This window comes from Pholcus phalangioides, unplaced genomic scaffold (genome assembly GCF_987345545.1).
Source record: "Pholcus phalangioides strain wild (caught in Gottingen) unplaced genomic scaffold, Ppha-v1.0 ptg000009l_1, whole genome shotgun sequence".
NCBI lineage: Eukaryota > Metazoa > Arthropoda > Arachnida > Araneae > Pholcidae > Pholcus > Pholcus phalangioides.
The window spans coordinates 873,954-894,380 of NW_028301602.1; the positions used below are offsets into that span (position 1 = coordinate 873,954).

The 20,427-nt window shown below is 36.7% G+C and overlaps 1 protein-coding gene across 1 annotated transcript in view; it reads left to right on the top strand.

Annotated features, from left to right (window-relative positions):
* Pi4KIIIalpha (phosphatidylinositol 4-kinase III alpha) overlaps nt 1-20,427 on the top strand; it is a 184,750-nt gene that overhangs the window by 24,515 nt on the left and 139,808 nt on the right. The window contains exon 11 of the mRNA XM_089237000.1: nt 11,076-11,332. Coding sequence (XP_089093126.1) covers nt 11,076-11,332 — 257 coding nt within the window. The remainder of the gene's footprint in view (nt 1-11,075; nt 11,333-20,427) is intronic.

The window sequence follows — 20,427 nt, forward strand, 5'->3', positions numbered from 1 at the left end:
GCTTTATATTCCCTTCATAAACTTACACATATTTACTGTATACTTTCTGAGTGGTGTTCCAGCTAGATGAAATGAATCAGAAATTACAATGGTTTCTGCAAATTATTCTATCCAATACAGTCATAGTTTGAAATTTGCAGAAAACATTTTCATTCTCATTTTTGATTTGGAAGATAGATCATAGATCACAACACTTGAACACATAAAAAGTGCAACACTCACATGAATTATCTTTTCGTTACTTTGAAACCAACCATGACCGTGGTCTAGACAAAGTAATTTTAATTAATGCTCATCTGGAAACCATTTTCCATTAAACACTAAACATGTTGATGAATGACGTAAAAGGAAATGGCATATCAAGAGAATGAATAGTAGAAAATGAATAATAGAAAATTTGGAAGTAAAGCAAGAGACTGAAAATCTGTCGAAAATGCTGGAAAATAAATACATGAAGTAATCACAAATCAGTTGAAAATAAAGAATGAAAACAGATGTACCCGGATTGAATTTTTTGTGAAAATTCATATTTAATGAATCATTATATTAAATTTTTTAATAATTTAATCATTTTATAGTTTTTATTTCTGTAGTTTAAATTAAAAACAATTTAATTCTAGTTTAAATTAGGATAGTTTAAGTTAAAAATAATTTAAATCTAGTTTTTAATCACTCTATTAAATTTCTAATAAATATTCTGAGAATGACCCAGCAAAAGAAGTTATCTCAAAGTATGTTTAATCAAATTGAGATAATATAATCACGTAGCGGTCAATTTGTCGCGCTCAACTCGTCGCGCCTCAATTTGTCGCAGTACAAATTCGTCACGATACAAATTTGTTGCAGCTACAATTCGTAGCTGTACAAGTTTGCAGCGTGTCAATTCGTCGTGACGGCAATTTATATATTAAAATTTATATATTATAGATTACAGAATCAATTCGCCAAACTGTCGATTCTTAATTGTACATGTTCCATGCGAGCTTGTATGTAGGTTTTTGTCTTACATGTGAAATGAAAACATGAACAAAAGTGTACATGCAGTTAACTGGAAATAATTATTTTTTGTCAATGTGGAAAGGCCATCGAAATTAAAATTACAATATCAATTACATATAAAAATTTAACTGCATATAAAAGTTTATATTTGAAAATTCAGTTATAAAAATTTAAAATGTTAAATAATTGATTTTTGCTGTGGTAAAATTTCAATATCATGTGGAAAAATTTCGGTTTGTATGATATTCCCCAAATTACAGTGAGCCTATCTTTAACGGTAAATTTCTATCTGCCCCATGGGCTCAAGAGTTTCTCCCCACCCCCACCTTCGAAAGTCACCAACATTTTCCATTACAGTATCTCCATAAGAACCTGGAATATTTAATTAATTAATAATTCAATTAAATTAATATTTAATTTTCACCGTATGAGCCGCACTTCCCGCTTAGGGAGTTGGGCGCAGATCAAGGGTAGAAATGAACAGTGCTTACGAATGACAATTCGATGAAGTTTTCATAATGCCCACAGGATGAGCACCGAGGAAGGCAATGTAATCACCAATAAGAAAGATGGCTATGGGTAAGTCGCATAGCTATAATATAACCATTAATCATAGGTTTATAATCAGTCTCATATCTTTGGCTGGCTTCGAGGAAACAATTATTTTCCGGATATTATGCTGAGGTGAGCTCGGAAAGAAAAGTCATCACGTCTCCGCCGGGACTCGAACCCAGGCCCTCTTGCATACCGGGCAAGCATGCTACCATCTACACCACTGGAGACATATGAATCTGCCTTCACGGCGGAGACGTGATGACTTTTCTTTCCGAGCTCACCTCAGCATAATATCCGGAAAATAACTGTTTCCTCGATACCTCTGGCTGAGAAAAAAAAGCCATCTATATCTCTTTGGCTGGCTTGTTTGAATATTTTCACATATTAATATATTAGCGTCTATTTTTGGTACAAGGTTGGTGTGCTTGGTCTACATATTTCTGTTGGCAAAAACATGGAATATTGCAAAACCGAAAGTGGAAATGACATGTTGGTTTGCGTGTGGGTTTAAAAGTTTTTCTTCCATAATTGATGTTCTGAAATTAGAAAAACTTTTAATGCAATTGAATGAATTAGCCTATTATTAATTTTCTTTATTTGAGTTTTTTGTTGTATCTTAAAGGTACAGATTATACGGATGACAAAAAATAATGTAGTACTTTTTAAATTAAATTGTTTGAATTCAATTTAAATTGCAATAAATTGAAATCTTCTCCTACGTATCTTTAGAAAAAATAAAAAAAATTATGGTAGTTCAAAATATCATCATTTATTATTCTATAAATCATCATCACGTTTTTACTGCGATATTCACGTTATATAAGTGTTTAAATAAAATGATACTCAAAGCACTGTCAATAAATAAGGGTTTAGATATTGTGGAGTGTTTTTATATATATGATACGAATTGTTTTTAAAATTAAAATTATCCTAATAAATGTAGGCTATAATCAGAGGAGGATTCATAGTTTTCCCACCTGTGGGCTATTCAAACCTTGCCTCCCTTCTTCCTTTCTAATTCATGTTCTTGATCACCAATTACTTAATTTTGGTTACGCCCTTTCACTCGAACTTGTCATCTTGGGATAGAGCCCGCATACCCCCTCCCCACTTAGGAAATATACCTCTGAATATAATCTTGCATTGTCTGTTAATGTTAATTCACTTGTAAGAAGAAATTTTTACAAATCATTGACTGGAGCCGTATGAGTGTCATGTACATGAAGTTACATACAATGGGCTGATTAAAAGTCTGATTTCATTGTTTTTACTTTAGAGTTGTTACTTTAGAGTTGAAAACAAAACAATAAAAAATTGATTGACATTTGCAGTGGTGTCAGAGACAGGGATGCTGTGGGTGCCCAGTGTACTTTATGGAATGTGTATGAGCACCCAGAGAAATGATTCAGAAATCAAAATTTCCTACTTCAAGATCAAGACAAGAACCCACAAGTTCCAAAACTTCCGGCATCCTTGGTCAGTCAGAGGTGCCGACATGAAGGAAACATTGAGGAGAGGGGGCTGAAAATCGTCATTCATTCCGTTTATAAGGGACTCAAACCCGTACTCAGGAGGCGAAATGGTGCATTGCATAGTATATTCATGAGTTATAGGAGTTGGGGGGGGGGGCCCAAATGGCATCAGCCCCCAGTTTCTGGTGCCTATGGTCGGAGTGTTTGAATATTATTTTGGTGTGATAATACAAAGTGATTTGAAATGTACATTGCATTGTAGAAAAAATAATTTGAAAATAAGACCTTTCACTGATGTTACACACAGGGTTGTTTGGTTTAAACCTTGGTTTTAACCAAGGTTTAAAAAACAAAGTCAAAAACAAGGTAAAAAAATCAAATAAAAGTTGCCTAAATATAAATTTTTTTCCTTGAAAATATCATATTCGTTCATTATTAGCCAAAATGTTTCATTTTTACCACATTTTATATCCTTGGGGTACATTCTGATGCTATATCTTTAAATGACATAAGATTTTATAAGTGGTTTTTTTCAAAAAGTCTCATAAAAGTGGCCAGAATATATATATATTTTTCATATGAAGTATCTTAGTCATTTAAAGTTATATATAAAAGCCTGAATTTCTCATTCTTACAACATTTTCTAACCTTTGGCTACATTCTGATGCTCTATCTTTAGCAAATTCATGAATAAGGATTGCATCACACATCTAAATGTAATGGTGTATTATCTCACAGGGGTTTTTTTTCCCTTCACAAAGAAGCAGCTACAGTAGTGACACCATCATGCTAGGGGCAGGTGGTCCTATAATCCAATAAAGACACCAGCTGTCCTTAAAGGACAGACTAGTGTGCTAGTGGTTACATTACCTCACATACATTTTCATTTTCTTTCCCATAAGAAGTAGCACATCTCCTACTGTATATCTCCCAGTCTTAATATTCAATAGTTGTTTTTTAGTACTTTCACACACACACTGTTAAGCCCAGTTAATCAAGGTTCTACTGTATAGTAGTAACAGATTTATGAAAAATAATCAGCTATATACAGGGTGATTATAATTAAAGTTTTGATTCCAAAACTATACAATAAGTACTGATCAGAATGACTAGAAAATTTGCATGGATACTCCTGAAGCAATGGAAGTTTCTTTCGCAAAATAAAAAAGTGTAAAATGTGCAAGTAGACGATGCTGTACTTGGCCAGCAGTATAATCTATTTTGTGCAACCACATCATTTCGGCACTTCCACAGCATCAATGTGTGGGTAGAACTTCTATCAAGATGCACATTGCAATACCAGCTGCTGAAGACCCATTTTGACAGGATGCACCTTAACCCTTGCAACTTCTGGCTGTGGGGATACCTCAAAATGTTATAAACAGTGGTCAGATTAAGTGGTTTAATAAAGCTGAATTGCAAGCACATCCACATTATGACCATGGGGCATACTCTGATTCTGTTGTTGAACAAGAATTTTTGTGCTTTCAACCTCATAGCCAGAACACGCTGTGGACAACATATTTAACATTTCTTAAGTAAGTTGTAGTTATTTGTTCAATTACTTCGTTTTTTGTGATGTTTCCATGAATTATGAAATCGTGAAATGTTATAATTAAGGTATCATTCTGCCATGACTGTCTATCGTTTCCATTCTGCGGGCAAATTTCCCACATGTTGCATGATATCATTAATTTTACATTTTTAAGTATTTTTTCCCCTTTATCAAATAAAATTGAATTTTTTCAGGAATATTCATGTCAATTTTCAAGTCATTCTGACAATCGTTCTTTTTTTACAGTGTTTTGAAATCAGAACCTTAGTTATAATCACCCCGTATATCGTAAACCATTGCTAATTAATCTGCATTATTTATGCTTCATTAAATACATTATATTCACCTAATTTTTATTACTTTTTGCAAAATAGCTTCTTAATTAAGTATACTGAAAGTAACTGGAGAAAAACCTTTATATATTATATGATTAATAATAACATTAAAAGAATTTTCAAACACAGTAATCCATTGAGTTAAGCAAAAAATAATTAAATTGCAAAATTTGGTTTTTGTTAAAATGTAAGAAATATTTATTGATTAATTAGCATGGGAATAGTGTTAATTATATTAATAAACATTTTATTTTAGTTAATTATTGGAAGTTTGAATGATTTTTCAGATATTTTATTGTTTTTAATGTTAATACTATTTAAAACAAAAAAACCAGTTTAAACCAAAAAAACCTGGTTTAAACCAAAAAAAACGGTTTTTTTACCAATCCTGGTTACACATAAAACTTAGATACATTGTCATAAAAATTCCTTAAAGATATATTCTCTGCATGGATACATTTAATAGTGAATTACGGAAATTGTGCTGGAGGGCCACATTGATCGCAATTTATTATCTCAATGTGCACCCCCAATGCCCCTCGCTGCAAGAAATGGAAATCCCCTGCAGAAAGCGGGAAGCGCGGCCTATACGATGGAAACTAAATTTTCAGAATTTATTTGATCTCAATGTATTATTTGGGTGAGCTCTTCAACGCCTCTCACTGCGAGAAATAGAAATCCCGACAGAAATGCGGCTCATATGGTAAAAATTAAATTTTTAAAATTTATTGGATCACAATTTATTATCTCAGTGTACATTCCAATGTCCCTCGATGACTTCAATGAATACTTTCCTTCATTTGTTAAAAATTAAAACAGATGGGAAGGGGGAACATTTCCAATAAATGAGAAAAAAAATTAGTCCCATTTTTTAAGCCTAAAGCAACTACCCAATTTATAAGATCACAACAAATATATGAATTTTAAAGCAATTCAAATTTGTCGTGACGAATTGACAATAAAGCAACGAAATGAGTCTGCGAAAAATTTGTACGAAATTAGCAATACATAAATCTAAATTAATTGCGACAAAATGAGCCTGTGACAAATTTGTGCCGCGACGAAATGAGCTTGCGACAAATTTGTACCACGACGAGTTTGTAGCATGACGAATTGATGTTGCGACGAATTGTCCTGCGACAAATTGACCTAGACCCATATAATCAAGAGCAATATCAAAAAGAAACATCATTTTAAATATGAAATGGGTAAATTCTGGTAAAAGAAGCAAGATCAAACGTTCAAAAATGCTTGAAACTGAAGAGAACATAAGCAGAATTTAGACTTGCATCAAAAACAAGAAAAATGATTACAGAGTAGAACATCGATTATCCGAACACATCGGGACCGAAAGGTGTTCGGAAAAGTGAAAAGTTCGGAAAATCGATTTCGAAACTAATTCGATAACACAAAGAAATAAATTGAAATTCAGCAACAAAAACCATAAAATAATTAAAACCAGCCGACTTATTCTGGAAAGGAAATGAAAAAAAGGCAGCGCATCACAAAAGAAAAAAATTAATGCATCTTGCTTCAACTTGCTTATACGACATTTTGCCATCTCATCCCGTAATATTTTCAACATTAAAAATTGAAGCGGATTAGTGTTAGGCCACAATTCTAACCACGCGAGACATTTTGTGGAACACTGTTCTACCTCACTGTGCATTATTATATTTGCCATTGGTTCATCCTCATCACTTTCACAGTCATCCTGATCAACTTAATCTTTCACTTTCGTAATTATTTCTCTATCTTCCAAAAAAATGTGCCCATAATAAATATGGATGTTATATATTTCAAAAATACAGCAATCCAATTGAAAATGCAATTACAAACAAAATAATTGCAAATACAGATGATGAAATATTATACAATGCCCATAAGAATACCTATGGTTGTCTTATTCTAAGTATGGATAGCTTCTCGATTCACCCCAACATGTTCATAGTATTTCTTTTTAAATGGGCCAATTGTGTTAGAATTTACTACCTCCGGGGATAAGCTATCCATTTATTAACAACCCTATTAGAGAAAAATTCCATATGATACCATAACCTCGCATTGTCCCTTACCAATCGATACTGGCGTTCCCTTGTAAAAGCAGTCGATTGATGGTATACTAATAATTCATGGTCCATCCTATGCATCCCGTTGAAAATTTTGAACACTTCGATCATATCTCCTCAATACCTGTGTTCATCCAATGTAAACATATTCAAAAAATGAAGTCTTTCTTTATAACTCAAGCCCCGTGTGCCAATAAGGACACGTATAGCTCTTCTCTGCACCCCCTTCAACCAAGTCTATGCCCCTCTGTAGGTATGGTCTCCAAAACATTACAGCATACTCCAGTCCAGGACGAACACAAACAAAGGGTATGACATCGTGCAAAACAGAGGACAGCTTCGTACTAAATTCTTCCCATTGACTTACCACCCCGACTGATTCCAGCCGGTCTTTGAAAACTTCCTCTAACCTTCCTCTCAAAACATCAAAGTTAGTTCTCTGAAAACAAGGAACCAGACTTTTGTTATCCTTACCCAAAGAAAAATTACAGTGAAAACTCATGACACAATGATCACTGGAAGAAAACTCATCCCCCTCCGAAACATGTTCAACAAGATCTTCAGAACTAATAAAAACCAAATCCAAAACAGCAGTACCCCTAGTGACTTCTGATACATGTTGATGCAAAAAATTATCGAGCATTAACTTAAGAAAGTCCCTTTCATATTTATCTCCAGCTGAAAGATTCTCCCAATCTATACCCGGGTAATTGAAATACCCAAGTTCCAACCTTGCCCTATCCAAACACTCTTTACAATTGAAACTATCAAATACAAATACAAATACAACGCCACAACAGGCAAAATGCCCAACGAGGTGGCTGATAAAAAGATGCCCATAAAAATATGGTTGTCATATGTTTCAAAAATACAGCAACCCAATTAAAAATGCAATTAACACAAATTACAAACAATATATACACATGATAAAATATTATACAATGCCCATAAAGAATACTTATGGTTGTCTAATTCTAAGAATGGATAGCTACTCGATTTACCCCAACATGTTTATCGTATTTCTTTTTAAACGTGTCAATTGTGTAACAATTTACTACCTCCGGGGGTAAGCTATTCCATTTATTAACAACCCTATTGGAGAAAAATTCCCTGCGACACCATAACCTTGCATTGTCCCTCACCAATCGATACTGGTGTCCCCTTGTAAAAGCAGTCGATTGGCGGTGTACTAAAAGTTCATGGTCCATCCTATCCATCCCATTGAAAATTTTGAACACTTCGATCATATCTCCTCGACACCTGCGTTCATCCAATGTAAACATATTCAAAAAATGAAGTCTTTCTTCATAACTCAAGCCCTGTGTGCCAATAAGGACACGCGTAGCTCTTCTCTGCACCCCTTCAACCAAGTCTATGTCCCTCTGTAGGTATGGTCTCCAAAACCTTAAAGCATACTCCAGTCCAGGACGAACTAAGCCTCGAAAAAGCGGAAGAATGACTTTAGGAGAACGCGAAGAGACCTTTTTGAAAATGAGACCAAGCATTCTATTCGATTTTTTGACAACCGCTGAACAATGTTCAGAAAACTTAAGTCGCTCGTCAATGAGAATTCCCAAATCGGTGACTCTAGTTGCATCCGGGATAGTGACACCATTCAACTCGTAAGAGAACCGTGGGTTGTTCGAACCAAAATGAGCGACCATGCACTTATCTACGCTAAACGTCATGCTCCATTCATTTGCCCATGCTGCAATCTTGTTTAAGTTGGTCTGGAGCAACTCCCTATCGCTTTCATTCCCGATTACCCCCATTAGCTTCACATCATCTGCGAATTTGCTAGTAATTCCATCGATACCCTGATCGAGTTTATCGATAAAAAGTGAAAAAAGTATGGGGCCAAGGACACTTCCCTGAGGAACTCCACTTGTGACGTCTGTCCAACCAGAGAATTCCCCGTTCACCATAACTCGTTGCGACCTATCTCTTAACCACGATTCTATCCAATTCAGCAAGTTGCCCCCTATTCCAATCTCGTGTAAACGCTTCAAGAGTTTGCCATGTTGGACCCGATCGAATGCCTTCTGGAAATCAAGGTAAACAACGTCGACATTTTTGCTCTTACCCAATGCCTTAGTCACGTAATCATAGAAGCAAAGGAGGTTAGTTACACATGACTTCCCCTTCCTGAACCCATGCTGATTATCCGACAATACATTATTCTCGTCTATCCACTTCACAAACTGCCTTTTGATGATAATTTCCAAAATTTTCGAGAGGGAGCTCGTCAAACTCACTGGACGATAATTAGACACCACTTCTCTACTACCCTTCTTAAATATCGGAACAACGTTAGCCAGTTTCCAATCTCTCGGGACGATACCCTCAGCAACACTACTCCTGTATATCTGTGCGACTGGCCCCAACAATTCATTAGCACCTTCCCTGAGAACCCTGGGATAGATATCATCTGGTCCTGGTGCTTTGCTTGCACATACATTTCTTAGAAGATTTAGGACCTCCACGTCTTCCACTTGAATATCGTTGAGGGTTTTATTACCCCATGCAACACCCGTATATCGAATATCATTATCTCCATTAAAAACCGACGCGAAAAAGTCATTGAAAGCACTACACATGCCTACATTGCTCTCTACTTTTGAGCCTCCTATCGAGAGGGGGCCAACTGTCCCCTTACATCCATTATTGACGTATCGAAAAAATGATTTTGGGTCAGAGCCAATGTTATCTGCCAACCTAGATTCAACTTGCTTTTTACTATCCCTTATCACTTTCTTCAACAGTCTTCTTTTATCAGTAAACAATGATAGGTCACCTCGTCCACTTTTATACTCTCTGAATGCTCTTTTCTTTTCAAGATAAAGGTTCCGCACGCTATCCGTGAACCATAGAGGGTGTGATGTACAAACACGCTTTTTTCGAACAAAGGGTATGACGTCGTGCAAAACAGAGGACAGCTTCGTACTAAATTCTTCCCATTGACTTACCACCCCTACTGATTCCAACCGGTCTTTGAAAACTTCCGCTAACCTTCTTCGCAAAACATCAAAGTTAGTTCTCCGAAAACAAGGAACCAGTCTTTTGTTATCAACCTTACCCGAGGAAAAGTTACAGAGAAATCTGACGATACGATGATCACTGGAAGAAAACTCTTCCCCCACCGAAACATGTTCAACTAGATCCTCAGAACTAGTAAGAACTAAATCCAAAATAGCAGTACCCCTAGTGGCTTCTGATACATGCTGATACAAAAAATTTTCGAGCACCAACTTAAGAAAGTCTCTTTCATACTGATTTCCAGATGAAAGGTTCTCCCAATCAATACCCGGGTAATTGAAATCCCCTAGTATGAGAACCCTCTTTCACTTACACATGTAGGAAATTTCATCATGCATTTTGGCGATATAGTTTTGATCCCTATTCGGTGGATTGTAACAAACCCCAACAATAAGCTTATGACGTCTTTTGTTCTCAAGTTCAACCCATATGGTTTCAATATCACTTCTCTGCACGTTACACTCTCTAGCCTTCAAACAGCTACTATATCCTTTGATCAGAGAAACCTCCCGTCGCAAGCTCTACATAACGCTAGTTGAGGTCGAGGCATACCAACACTATTGCTAAAACTAGATAAAAATACTTAAAAAATAGGAAAATGAGAAACATTAACAGGAAATTAAAATAGTGTAAAATACATTACAATGTGAAATATACGTAAAAGATTGCATGTGTTAAAAAATTAAGTAAAATTTAAATGCTCAACATTAAATCACAAAGAAGAAAATATATATGTCTATAAAGAATACAACAAACCCTAAAAAAGTATTTAGCTACAAAGTACAATTTATAATTACTAGAATTAGCTAACTATTTCTATTTACTAACACTAAAACAATAGAGCCAAATGGAAAAAGCAAAAATTAAGGAGTACCCGGGAAAAAGTATACACTGTTTGCTAACATTAACGTCCAAAAAACCCACAAATTTATATCAAAGAAGCGAGGAAAACACAAACCTGGCGAAAATACAATGAAAAATGAAATGATATATATATATATTGTTGAAAATTGATATTGAAAAAAAAAGTAGTAAAATCATGAATTTTTTTTAGGGTCTTGGACAATTGGCGGAAAAATTTCCCAGCATAGCTCATAGCTGTATTGATGCACTTAGAGATTTCGTAGTGAATCCATCTCCAATACTCTTACGATTGCATAGACAGCAAACTGATCACAGTACTCGTAGTGGAACATTAAGCATCATGGTGACAGCAGAGAGTCCAACAGGAACCCTAAATCCACCGATAGCTTCCAAAACCTTCACTACATTTGAGAATTTGAGGGATACTGCCATAGAGAACCTCTGTAGGTGAGAAATAATTCTTAACTTATATCTGTAATATAAATGTCATTTAAACCATGTTCTACTTTTTTTGGAATTATACTGGGTTTTTTTACACAGTGTATGCCTTGATTAATCACAATTTCAAAATTTTAAATAAGGAATTTGTATTTGTAACATAAAATACTATACCAATGATATGTGTCAGTGGATAAATCACTGGAGCATTTTTGTATCTGTATACAAAGTAATTTAAATTTAAAAAATATTTTTGAAATAAAACTATATATATAACAAAGCACAACAAAATAAATTCCACAAAATGAATATTCAAAGCATTCCTGATATCAATAAAAAAAAAAAACACATACACAAAAATATGAAAGTTTTTTTATTCATCTAAAGTAGATTATTATCCTCAAATCTTATTAAATTCTACTGTATTAAAATTTAAATACTGTACAATTTTTCATTTGCATGCGTATTTCTTATGAATATGTTGTGTATATTTCTTCAAATGGTATTTATATCAGGCTGTGTGATCAGTCTGAAATTGATATGCATTTTTACAATCAGATTTGATTTGTTCATTATCACATGTAGTAGCAAGCTGAAATGCTCCATTTGATCCCTCTAAAATTTATTCAATTAGTAGCAAATTGTCTTTGAGTCACCTTGTAAGCATCTGAAGTTTGATGACCATCCAAAAAAAAAGTTAATGAAGCCTGTGTATTAGAAGCAAAGATTCCCCCCATCATTGTCTATGCTTCGCCTTACTATCCCACTGAAAAAAATCTTGACTCTTTCTATTTACACTCATGTCCATAAATTAAGGATAATTCAGAATCACACGGAAATCGAAATCTAAAGTAAAAATTTCACCTGTAGAATTATCACACACATCTGCAAGAATGATATGCAAATTTCAGGAAGCTACCAGATGATGCCGATAGTACGTCACAATGACGAGACTGTAAGAGGGGGGTATATAAGGAATGGTGGCAAAGAAGTGAAATTGTTCACAAGAGTTCTGTAAGGCGCTCCGTGCCATAAGCGAATAGTTATGGCACTGAGGACGCATGTGGATGATTTTTTACGTGGTAGAATTATCGGCCGCTTGGAATGTGGCGTACTCAGATGGAAGTATCCGAGGAACTTGGAATTGCCCAAAGTGTCATCTGTAGGCTTTGACAACGATTCCAAGATAACAGAAATGTCAGTAGACGTTACAGTACAGGTCGCCCCCGAGTTACAGCGCCGAATGAAGACCGGTATTTGGCAGTAACTGCCAAAAGAAGCAGACGGAGCACAGCATCCGACCTGTCTCGTCAGCTATCTGCAGCCACGGGTACCACAGTTTCAAGGCAAACCGTGTACAGACGTTTGGGAGATATTGGTCTATATGCTCGCAGGCCTGTCAGATGTGTTTCGCTCACGGCAACTCACTGTCGGCAGCGATTAGCCTGGAGTAGAGAACATGCAATGTGGACATCGTCACAGTGGGCTTGTGTGATGTTTTCCGACGAGTCCAGGTTTAGCTTGCAGTCTGATTCACGTCGGACTTTCATATGGGGAACGCCAGGTACCCGTTACCACCAAGACAACATCATTGAACGACACCGTTTCGGTGGTGCAGCATTGCTCGTTTGGGGTGAAATTATACTGGGTTCCAGAACAGATCTGCATGTTCAAACCAGAACCATGAAAGTCCAAATTTATCGGGACATCATTCTGGAACAATATGTACGTTTGTTTAGGGGTGCCATGGGCGCAGAATTTGTGTTTATGGATGACAACGCCCGTCTTCACCGAGCAAACATCGTAAACGAATGCCTTGAATCTGAGGATATAACCTGTATGGAATGGCCAGCATTCTCACCTGACTTGAATCCGATAGAGTATGTGTGGGACATGCTTGGCCAACGAGTTGCAGCCCGTCAACCCCCTCCTACATGTGTACCGGAACTTCGGAGAGCATTGCTTGCTGAGTGGAGTGATCTTTCCCAAGATCAGATCGATAATTTGATACTCAGCATGCCTAAGCGTTGTACGGACTGTATTTCATCGCATGGGAGACATACGTACATACACATGTATTAACCATCATACCAACCATGTAATAGTAAGTTTTTGTGAAGGAGATATTTTTTACGATTGCTCCAGGGAGCAAAAATCACAGTTTTTATGAATGGTATCATACATACACCATTGTTTTTGTTCTTTATCTTTTGTTTAATAAATGGGCTTTATGAATAAGTAACCTTTATTTGCCGGAGCTGGCATTATCCTTAATTTATGGACATGAGTGTAGTTGTGCATGCACCTGAAATTTTTTTTACTTTCATACAAGGACCCCCTGTGTTGATGCCGACTTTGTATTTTCATTGTGTTAGCTTTATACCATTCAGCCTATACTACATCAAGGTTTTAGCCTGTGTGATATCTGCAGTGTTACTAATGTCTTTGATATACTAGGGAAAACAACGTGTTTTTCAACAGGAGTAGCCAACTTCTTTCTGTTCGCCGCCCAACATAATGATCAGCTATAGCATCGCGGGCCACTCCATTATTAATTGAATTAATTAGTTATTAAATAAATTTTGTCACTAGAAATAAGAAGTTTGCAAGCAGTTTGTTAATCAAGAATTACGCTGTTGCAGGGTGTCTACCATCATGGGAAAGTCACAAAGTCCGGGAAAAGTCACGGAATGAGAAAAAGGTCACGGAAGTCCCAAAAAAGTCACAAAATTTGAGTGAAGGTCACAGATTTTTTTTACTCCAGAGATTTTTTTCCCTAAAATCTAGGCTTTGGAGAAGCTGTGGAATTCAATATTTATTTCTTCTCTCTCGGGTTCTATTCATTCTTTTTTTTTTGCCCTGGAGAGATGGATGGGTAAGTAGAAACAGAAAAGAACAATGCCAATATGTAGCCACCCTACAGTCGGGCAGACATATGGGTGGGGCAAAAAAGTTATTTAGACTGGATGAACAAAAATAACTTTTCTTTCTTTGCTTGTCCGGACCTTTCAACATCTGTAATATTTCCCCTACAACAGTGTTCTCAGGATCACATCATAATTCCTAGAGGAGGGGGGGGGACTGTAATAAACCACAGCTGCAGTAACCAACAATATTGGTTTTCCAAAGGATGTGATTTCCCCCCCCCCCACATCGTGGCGCAGTTCTGTTGGATCTTTGGCGGGTCCACAAGCCAGAGTTTTCTGTGAGGAGGTGGGGGGGGGGGCTGTGTAGTAAATTTATAGCATGAGAAAGCGATGATGATGATTGTCCCAGGCCACATATTTCGCAAATGCACCTCTATTCCGCGATTACACAATTTTTTTGTCTTTTTTTCCACACAGCCAATCACGTTGCTTCAGCCTCTACGATATCTTCATTTTCGTACCTGATCGCCCAATAGTGGTGCAAACAAGGTAGACATCTCCACTGATGTTCCGCGAGGCATTTCAAATGTGCAATCGCGCCATTTTCAATAAAAACGATTTTATTTTTTAAACCAACAAATTTATGCATTAAAAGCAAACTTAAATATTCAAACAGTTAAAGGAGGGTAACGACTTGAAATTTCTGAAAATGCGATAGAAAATCCTTGTAAATTTTAATAAAAAATTTCTCCAATTTAATCAATGCATTTTTCGATAGTAAATAAACTGATAAATTATAGTATGAAAAAATATATCGTGTGCATGTTAATGATCGCAAACAACTATGAAATATTTAAACATCTATTTAAAAGTTAGTACAAAGTAAGCAAGTACGACTCACAAAGGCATACGGCCTTGCGAGTCGTATATACGAATGTCTGACAACCTTAGACCTCGCCCTTCGTCAATGTTTTTGTCGTATCTGTGTTTCTTTGTCACCTACGACAAAACTTTCCAAAGCAAGGTCAATGGGCATACCCACGCTCATTGAAAACGATTACTGCGAATGCAAAACTACTGAACACACTATTGATCGATATTAAGTGTATGCACAACAGCAGCGTTGTGCTTCGACACATAGCAATAGTGGACTCAAAAAAGAGCAAAAGACCCGAACGACGTTGAATGGAGCAAGGTGTGATTGATCAACACCACACTATAAATATTTTGTGTTGGATTGATCGAGCAGTTTGTTCAGTCGGTTCAACATCGGCCTTGACTGTCAAAATAGGCATTGCCATCGGAATCGACGCGCATCACCAGACAGGGATGTGCATCAGAAGGAAACGCCATCTCAATAGAATGTACACGAATGAGCACATTTCTTTACTGATTGCATTAACGTGTGCAAGCAAAACATATTGGCGCAGGTAAAATAAAAAAATTGGAAGAAACGTTTCTTATATACAAGATCCGAATTAGATCCCAAAAGTTCTCCTCCTCCTCCCCCCCCCCCCCCCCCGCTAAGCCTTCCCACAGCACGGTTGATTTCTTGTTCTTGATTGAAAGGCCTGGGCGGCATACACGAGATAAATGGGCAAAAATGAAGCAATAAACCACTCACTGCCCAGTTGGGCTTATGCCAGGGCCCGACGGTTGAAGAACACTGCACTAGACCAACCAAGTCCCATATTAGACGCTTGTTATTTGCTCTATCGTCATGTGTAGGTGTCCGTCTAGATAAGGCATCTTCAATCCGTTGCTCGAGAGCACCATAGTGCTCCCCGAAGCACCCAGAATGCCCAATGCCTGTGTTCGATTTCGTGCTCGCGAGCACTTGATCAACGTTTCATTTAAACACCCCTTGTGCAAATTGCATTCAATTATTAAAATCATCCGTATTTCATGCATTCGTATGTCAAACGTGAAGAGTGCTCTTCTTTCGATGATTTGTACAGGCAGTGCTCGTGACTGGAAGAAGATTAAAGATCACTGGTCTAGATTGCAAGCTTGTTACTGTATTCCAATGGTTCTCTTTTGTCAGCTGCCTCCCTTGCATAATGCATGTTTCATCGGCGGCTTCCCAAGAAGATTGGCAGTTTTTTCACTATATAAAAGAATCATTTTAAAGCATAGGTTTTGTGCGCAGAAATCCATATTTTGAGCTCGCCACGAGGATCCTAGGAGCCCTTTTGGAAATACTGTGGTACTCTTTTAAATTCGGCCTAAAAATTATGTCACAACACAATTAATGGGGAATGAGTCTGATGTTGGTCTTCTCTTGAACTCTCTCGTTCTGTCGCATGTGTATACTCTATGATTTCGTCGTTCGCTAAAGCTAGTCGGTAAAGATCGACACGATCAAAATAAAAAAAATGGATGATAATTTAAAAAAAATTCTTTTGCGGAGGAAAAACTTGGTGTCCTTTCACCTGTCTCCCATGAGGGTGGGGCTGACAGGGTTGCAGCCCTAAGGCCTGGGAGCTAATTTCGCAGATGCACCGCTATTCGGCGATTACACGATTTCAGCCAATCACGTCTCTTCTTGGTTTACGATAATTCCCACTACCTTAATATCTTAAGATCTGTTGTGCTTTCTGTCACAAAGTGGCTTCCTTATGTAATCACTGGAATGTATTCTGAAATATTAACACACTGTTATGCCAAACAAACATTCTTCATTTTAATTCGCGTAAGGGAAGGATTAAAATTCTGTGGTTAATGGTAGCAAGTGATGAATGGTAATGAATTTCAAAAAAAAATTTCACTAAAAGGATATGCTTTTGGTGATAAACAGTTTTAGGACCCTTTTTGGCAGTCGAGTTATTGTAGGTGATAGCATATCGGACTGCGAAACTGAAGACCAAAGTTTGAATCCAATTCGTAAAAGTTTTTTTTTTCCTCCTCCTCGTCAGAAAATGATTTTAAAATGCAATTCTTTTTGCTCATGCAATACATTTTACAATATATTTTGCGGACTCTTAAAATACAAAGTACTGTCAATCAGTAAAATATTATAACAAAAGCATGCAGAAGAAATTAAGACCAATAATGTTATAAAAAACTTATTTGTTGTCTTTTAGCATCTTTACTTTTCCTAAGTTCCAATTTTTAAATATTTTATAGCTGTTTACAACTAATTAACGTGCATAATATATATATATATATATATATATATATATATATTTTTATACAATAATTTATGTTTATTTTTAGTCGATTTGCTATCGAAAAATGCATTGATAAATTGGGGAAATATTTTACTAAAATTTGAAGATTTTCGTGATCTGCGCCTTTAGCTGTTCAAGTATTTCAGTTTGTACCGAATTTATAATGTATTTATATTTTTCCGAATCTTAAAACTTTGGTATATAATAAATTAGTTAAATATTATAAGAAAAAATATGTAGAAAAAATTATCAAGACCAATAATAATGCTCTAAAAAATGTAATTCTTTTAGCGTATCTTTACTCTTCTGAAGTTCTGATATTTAAATAGATGTTTAAATATTTCATAGTTGTTTGCGATTATTAACATGCATACGATATATTTTTTCATACTATAATTTATCGGTTTATTTTTAGTTGATTTACTATTGAAAATGCATTGATTAAATTGGAGAAATTTTTTACTAGAATTTACAAGGATTTTCTATCACATTTTCAGAAATTTCAAGTCGTTACCCTCCTTTAACTGTTTGAATATTTAAGTTTGCTTTTAATGCATAAATTTGTTGGTTTAAAAAATAAAATCGTTTTTATTGAAAATGGCGTGATTGCACATTTGAAATGCCTCGCGAAACATTAGTGGAGATGTCTACCTTGTTTGCACCACTATTGGGCGATCAGGTACGAAAATGAAGATATCGTAGAGGCTGAAGCAACGTGATTGGCTGTGTGGAAAAAAAGACAAAAAAAATTGTGTAATCGCGGAATAGAGGTGCATTTGCGAAATATGCGGCCCGGGACAATCATCATCGTTTTCTCATGCTATAAATTTACTAACTAGCTCCCCCCCCCCTCCTCATCACAGAAAACTCTGGCTTGTGGACCCGCCAAAGATCCAACAGAACTGCGCCACGATGTGGGGGGGGGAACTCACATCCTTTGGAAAACCAATATTGTTGGTTACTACAGCTGTGGTTTATTACAGTCCCCCCCCCCCTTGTTTGCACCACTATTGCGCGATCAGATACGAAAATGAAGATATCGTAGAGTTACGCAAATTATCGTAGAGGCTAAAGCAACGTGATTGGCTGTGTGGAAAAAAGTACAAAAAAAAATCGTGTAATGCAAATACAAATACAACGCCACAACTGGCAAAATGCCCAACGAGGTGGCTGAGAAAAAGATGCCCATAAAAATATGGATGTCATATATTTCAAAAACACTGCAACCCAATTAAAAATGCAATTAACAAAAATTATAAACAATATATACACGTGATAAATATCATACAATGCCCATAAAGAATACTTATGGTTGTCTTATTCTAAGTATGGATAGCTTCTCAATTTACCCCAACATGTTTATTGTATTTCTTTTTAAACGTGTTAATTGTGTTACAATTTACTACCTCCGCGGGTAAGCTATTGCATTTATTAACAACCCGATTAGGCAAAAATTCCCTGTGACACCATAACCTTATATTGTCCCTCACCAATCGATACTGGTGTCCCCTTGTAAAAGCAGTCGATTGGCGGTGTACTAAAAGTTTATGGTCCATCCTATCCATCCCATTGAAAATTTTGAAGACTTGATCATATCTCCTCAATACCTGTGTTGATCCAATGTAAACATATTCAAAAAATGAAGTCTTTCTTTATAACTCAAGCCCCGTGTGCCAATAAGGACACGTATAGCTCTTCTCTGCACCCCCTTCAACCTAGTCTATGTCCCTCTGTAGGTATGGTCTCCAAAACCTTACTGCATACTCCAGTCCAGGACAAACTAAGCCTCGAAAAAGCGGAAGAATGACTTTAGGAGAACGTGAAGAGACCTTTCTGAAAATGAGACCAAGCATTCTATTCGTTTTTTTGACCACCGCTGAACAATGTTCAGAAAACCTAAGCCGCTTGTCAATGAGAATTCCCAAATCGGTGACCCTAGTTGCATCCGGGATAGTGACACCATTCAAGTCGTAAGAGAACTGTGGGTTGTTCGAACCAAAATGAGCGACCATGCACTTATCAACGCTAAACATCATGCTCTATTCATTTGCCCATGCTGCAATTCTGTTCAGACTGGTCTGGAGCGACTCCCTATCGCTTTGATTCCCGATTACCCCCATTAGCTTCACATCATCTGCGAATTTGCTAGTAATCCCATCGATACCCTGATCAAGTTTATCGATAAAAAGTGAAAAAAGTATGGGGCCAAGGACGTTTCCCTGAGGAACACCACTTGTGACGTCGGTCCAACCAGAGAATTCCCCGTTCACCATAACTCGTTGCGACCTATCTCTTAACCACGATTCTATCCAATTCAGCAAGTTGCCCCCAATTCCAATCTGGTCTAAACGCTTCAAGAGTTTACCATGTTGGACCCGATCGAATGTCGTCTGGAAATCAAGGTAAACAACATCTACATTTTTGCTCTTACCCAAAGCCTTAGTCATGTGATCATAGAAGCAAAGGAAGTTAGTTACACATGACTTCCCCTTCCTGAACCCATGCTGATTATCCGACAATACATTATTCTCGTCTATCCACTTCACAAACTGCCTTTTGATGATAATTTCCAAAATTTTAGAAAAAATTTTTTTCCCAAAAAAGATAAAGGTTCCGCACGCTATCCATGAACCATTGAAGGTTTGGATGTACAAACACGCTTTTTTCGAACAAAGGGTATGACGTCGTGCAAAACCGAGGACAGCTTTGTACTAAATTCTACCCATTGATTTACCACCCCTACTGATTCCAACCGGTCTTTGAAAACTTCTACTAACAAAAATTGGGGAGGGACGATCCGGGCTGTCTTCTTACGCGAGGTTGAAACTGTAATCGCGGAATAGCAGTTCATTTGCGAAATATGCATGCAGGAATGGATTGCATTGGATATTCATGATAACCTGAGGGCTTAGGCGATTTCCCAAAGTTGGTTGAAGCCATGGGTGGGGATGTGGGGGGCAACGAAGACGATCGCCCCCCCCCCCCCCCGATTAAAAAAAATTATTGGCGTAGGCAAAAGGTGGACATTAGTCCCCCCCCCCCACCTTGTTACGGAAAAAATACAAAT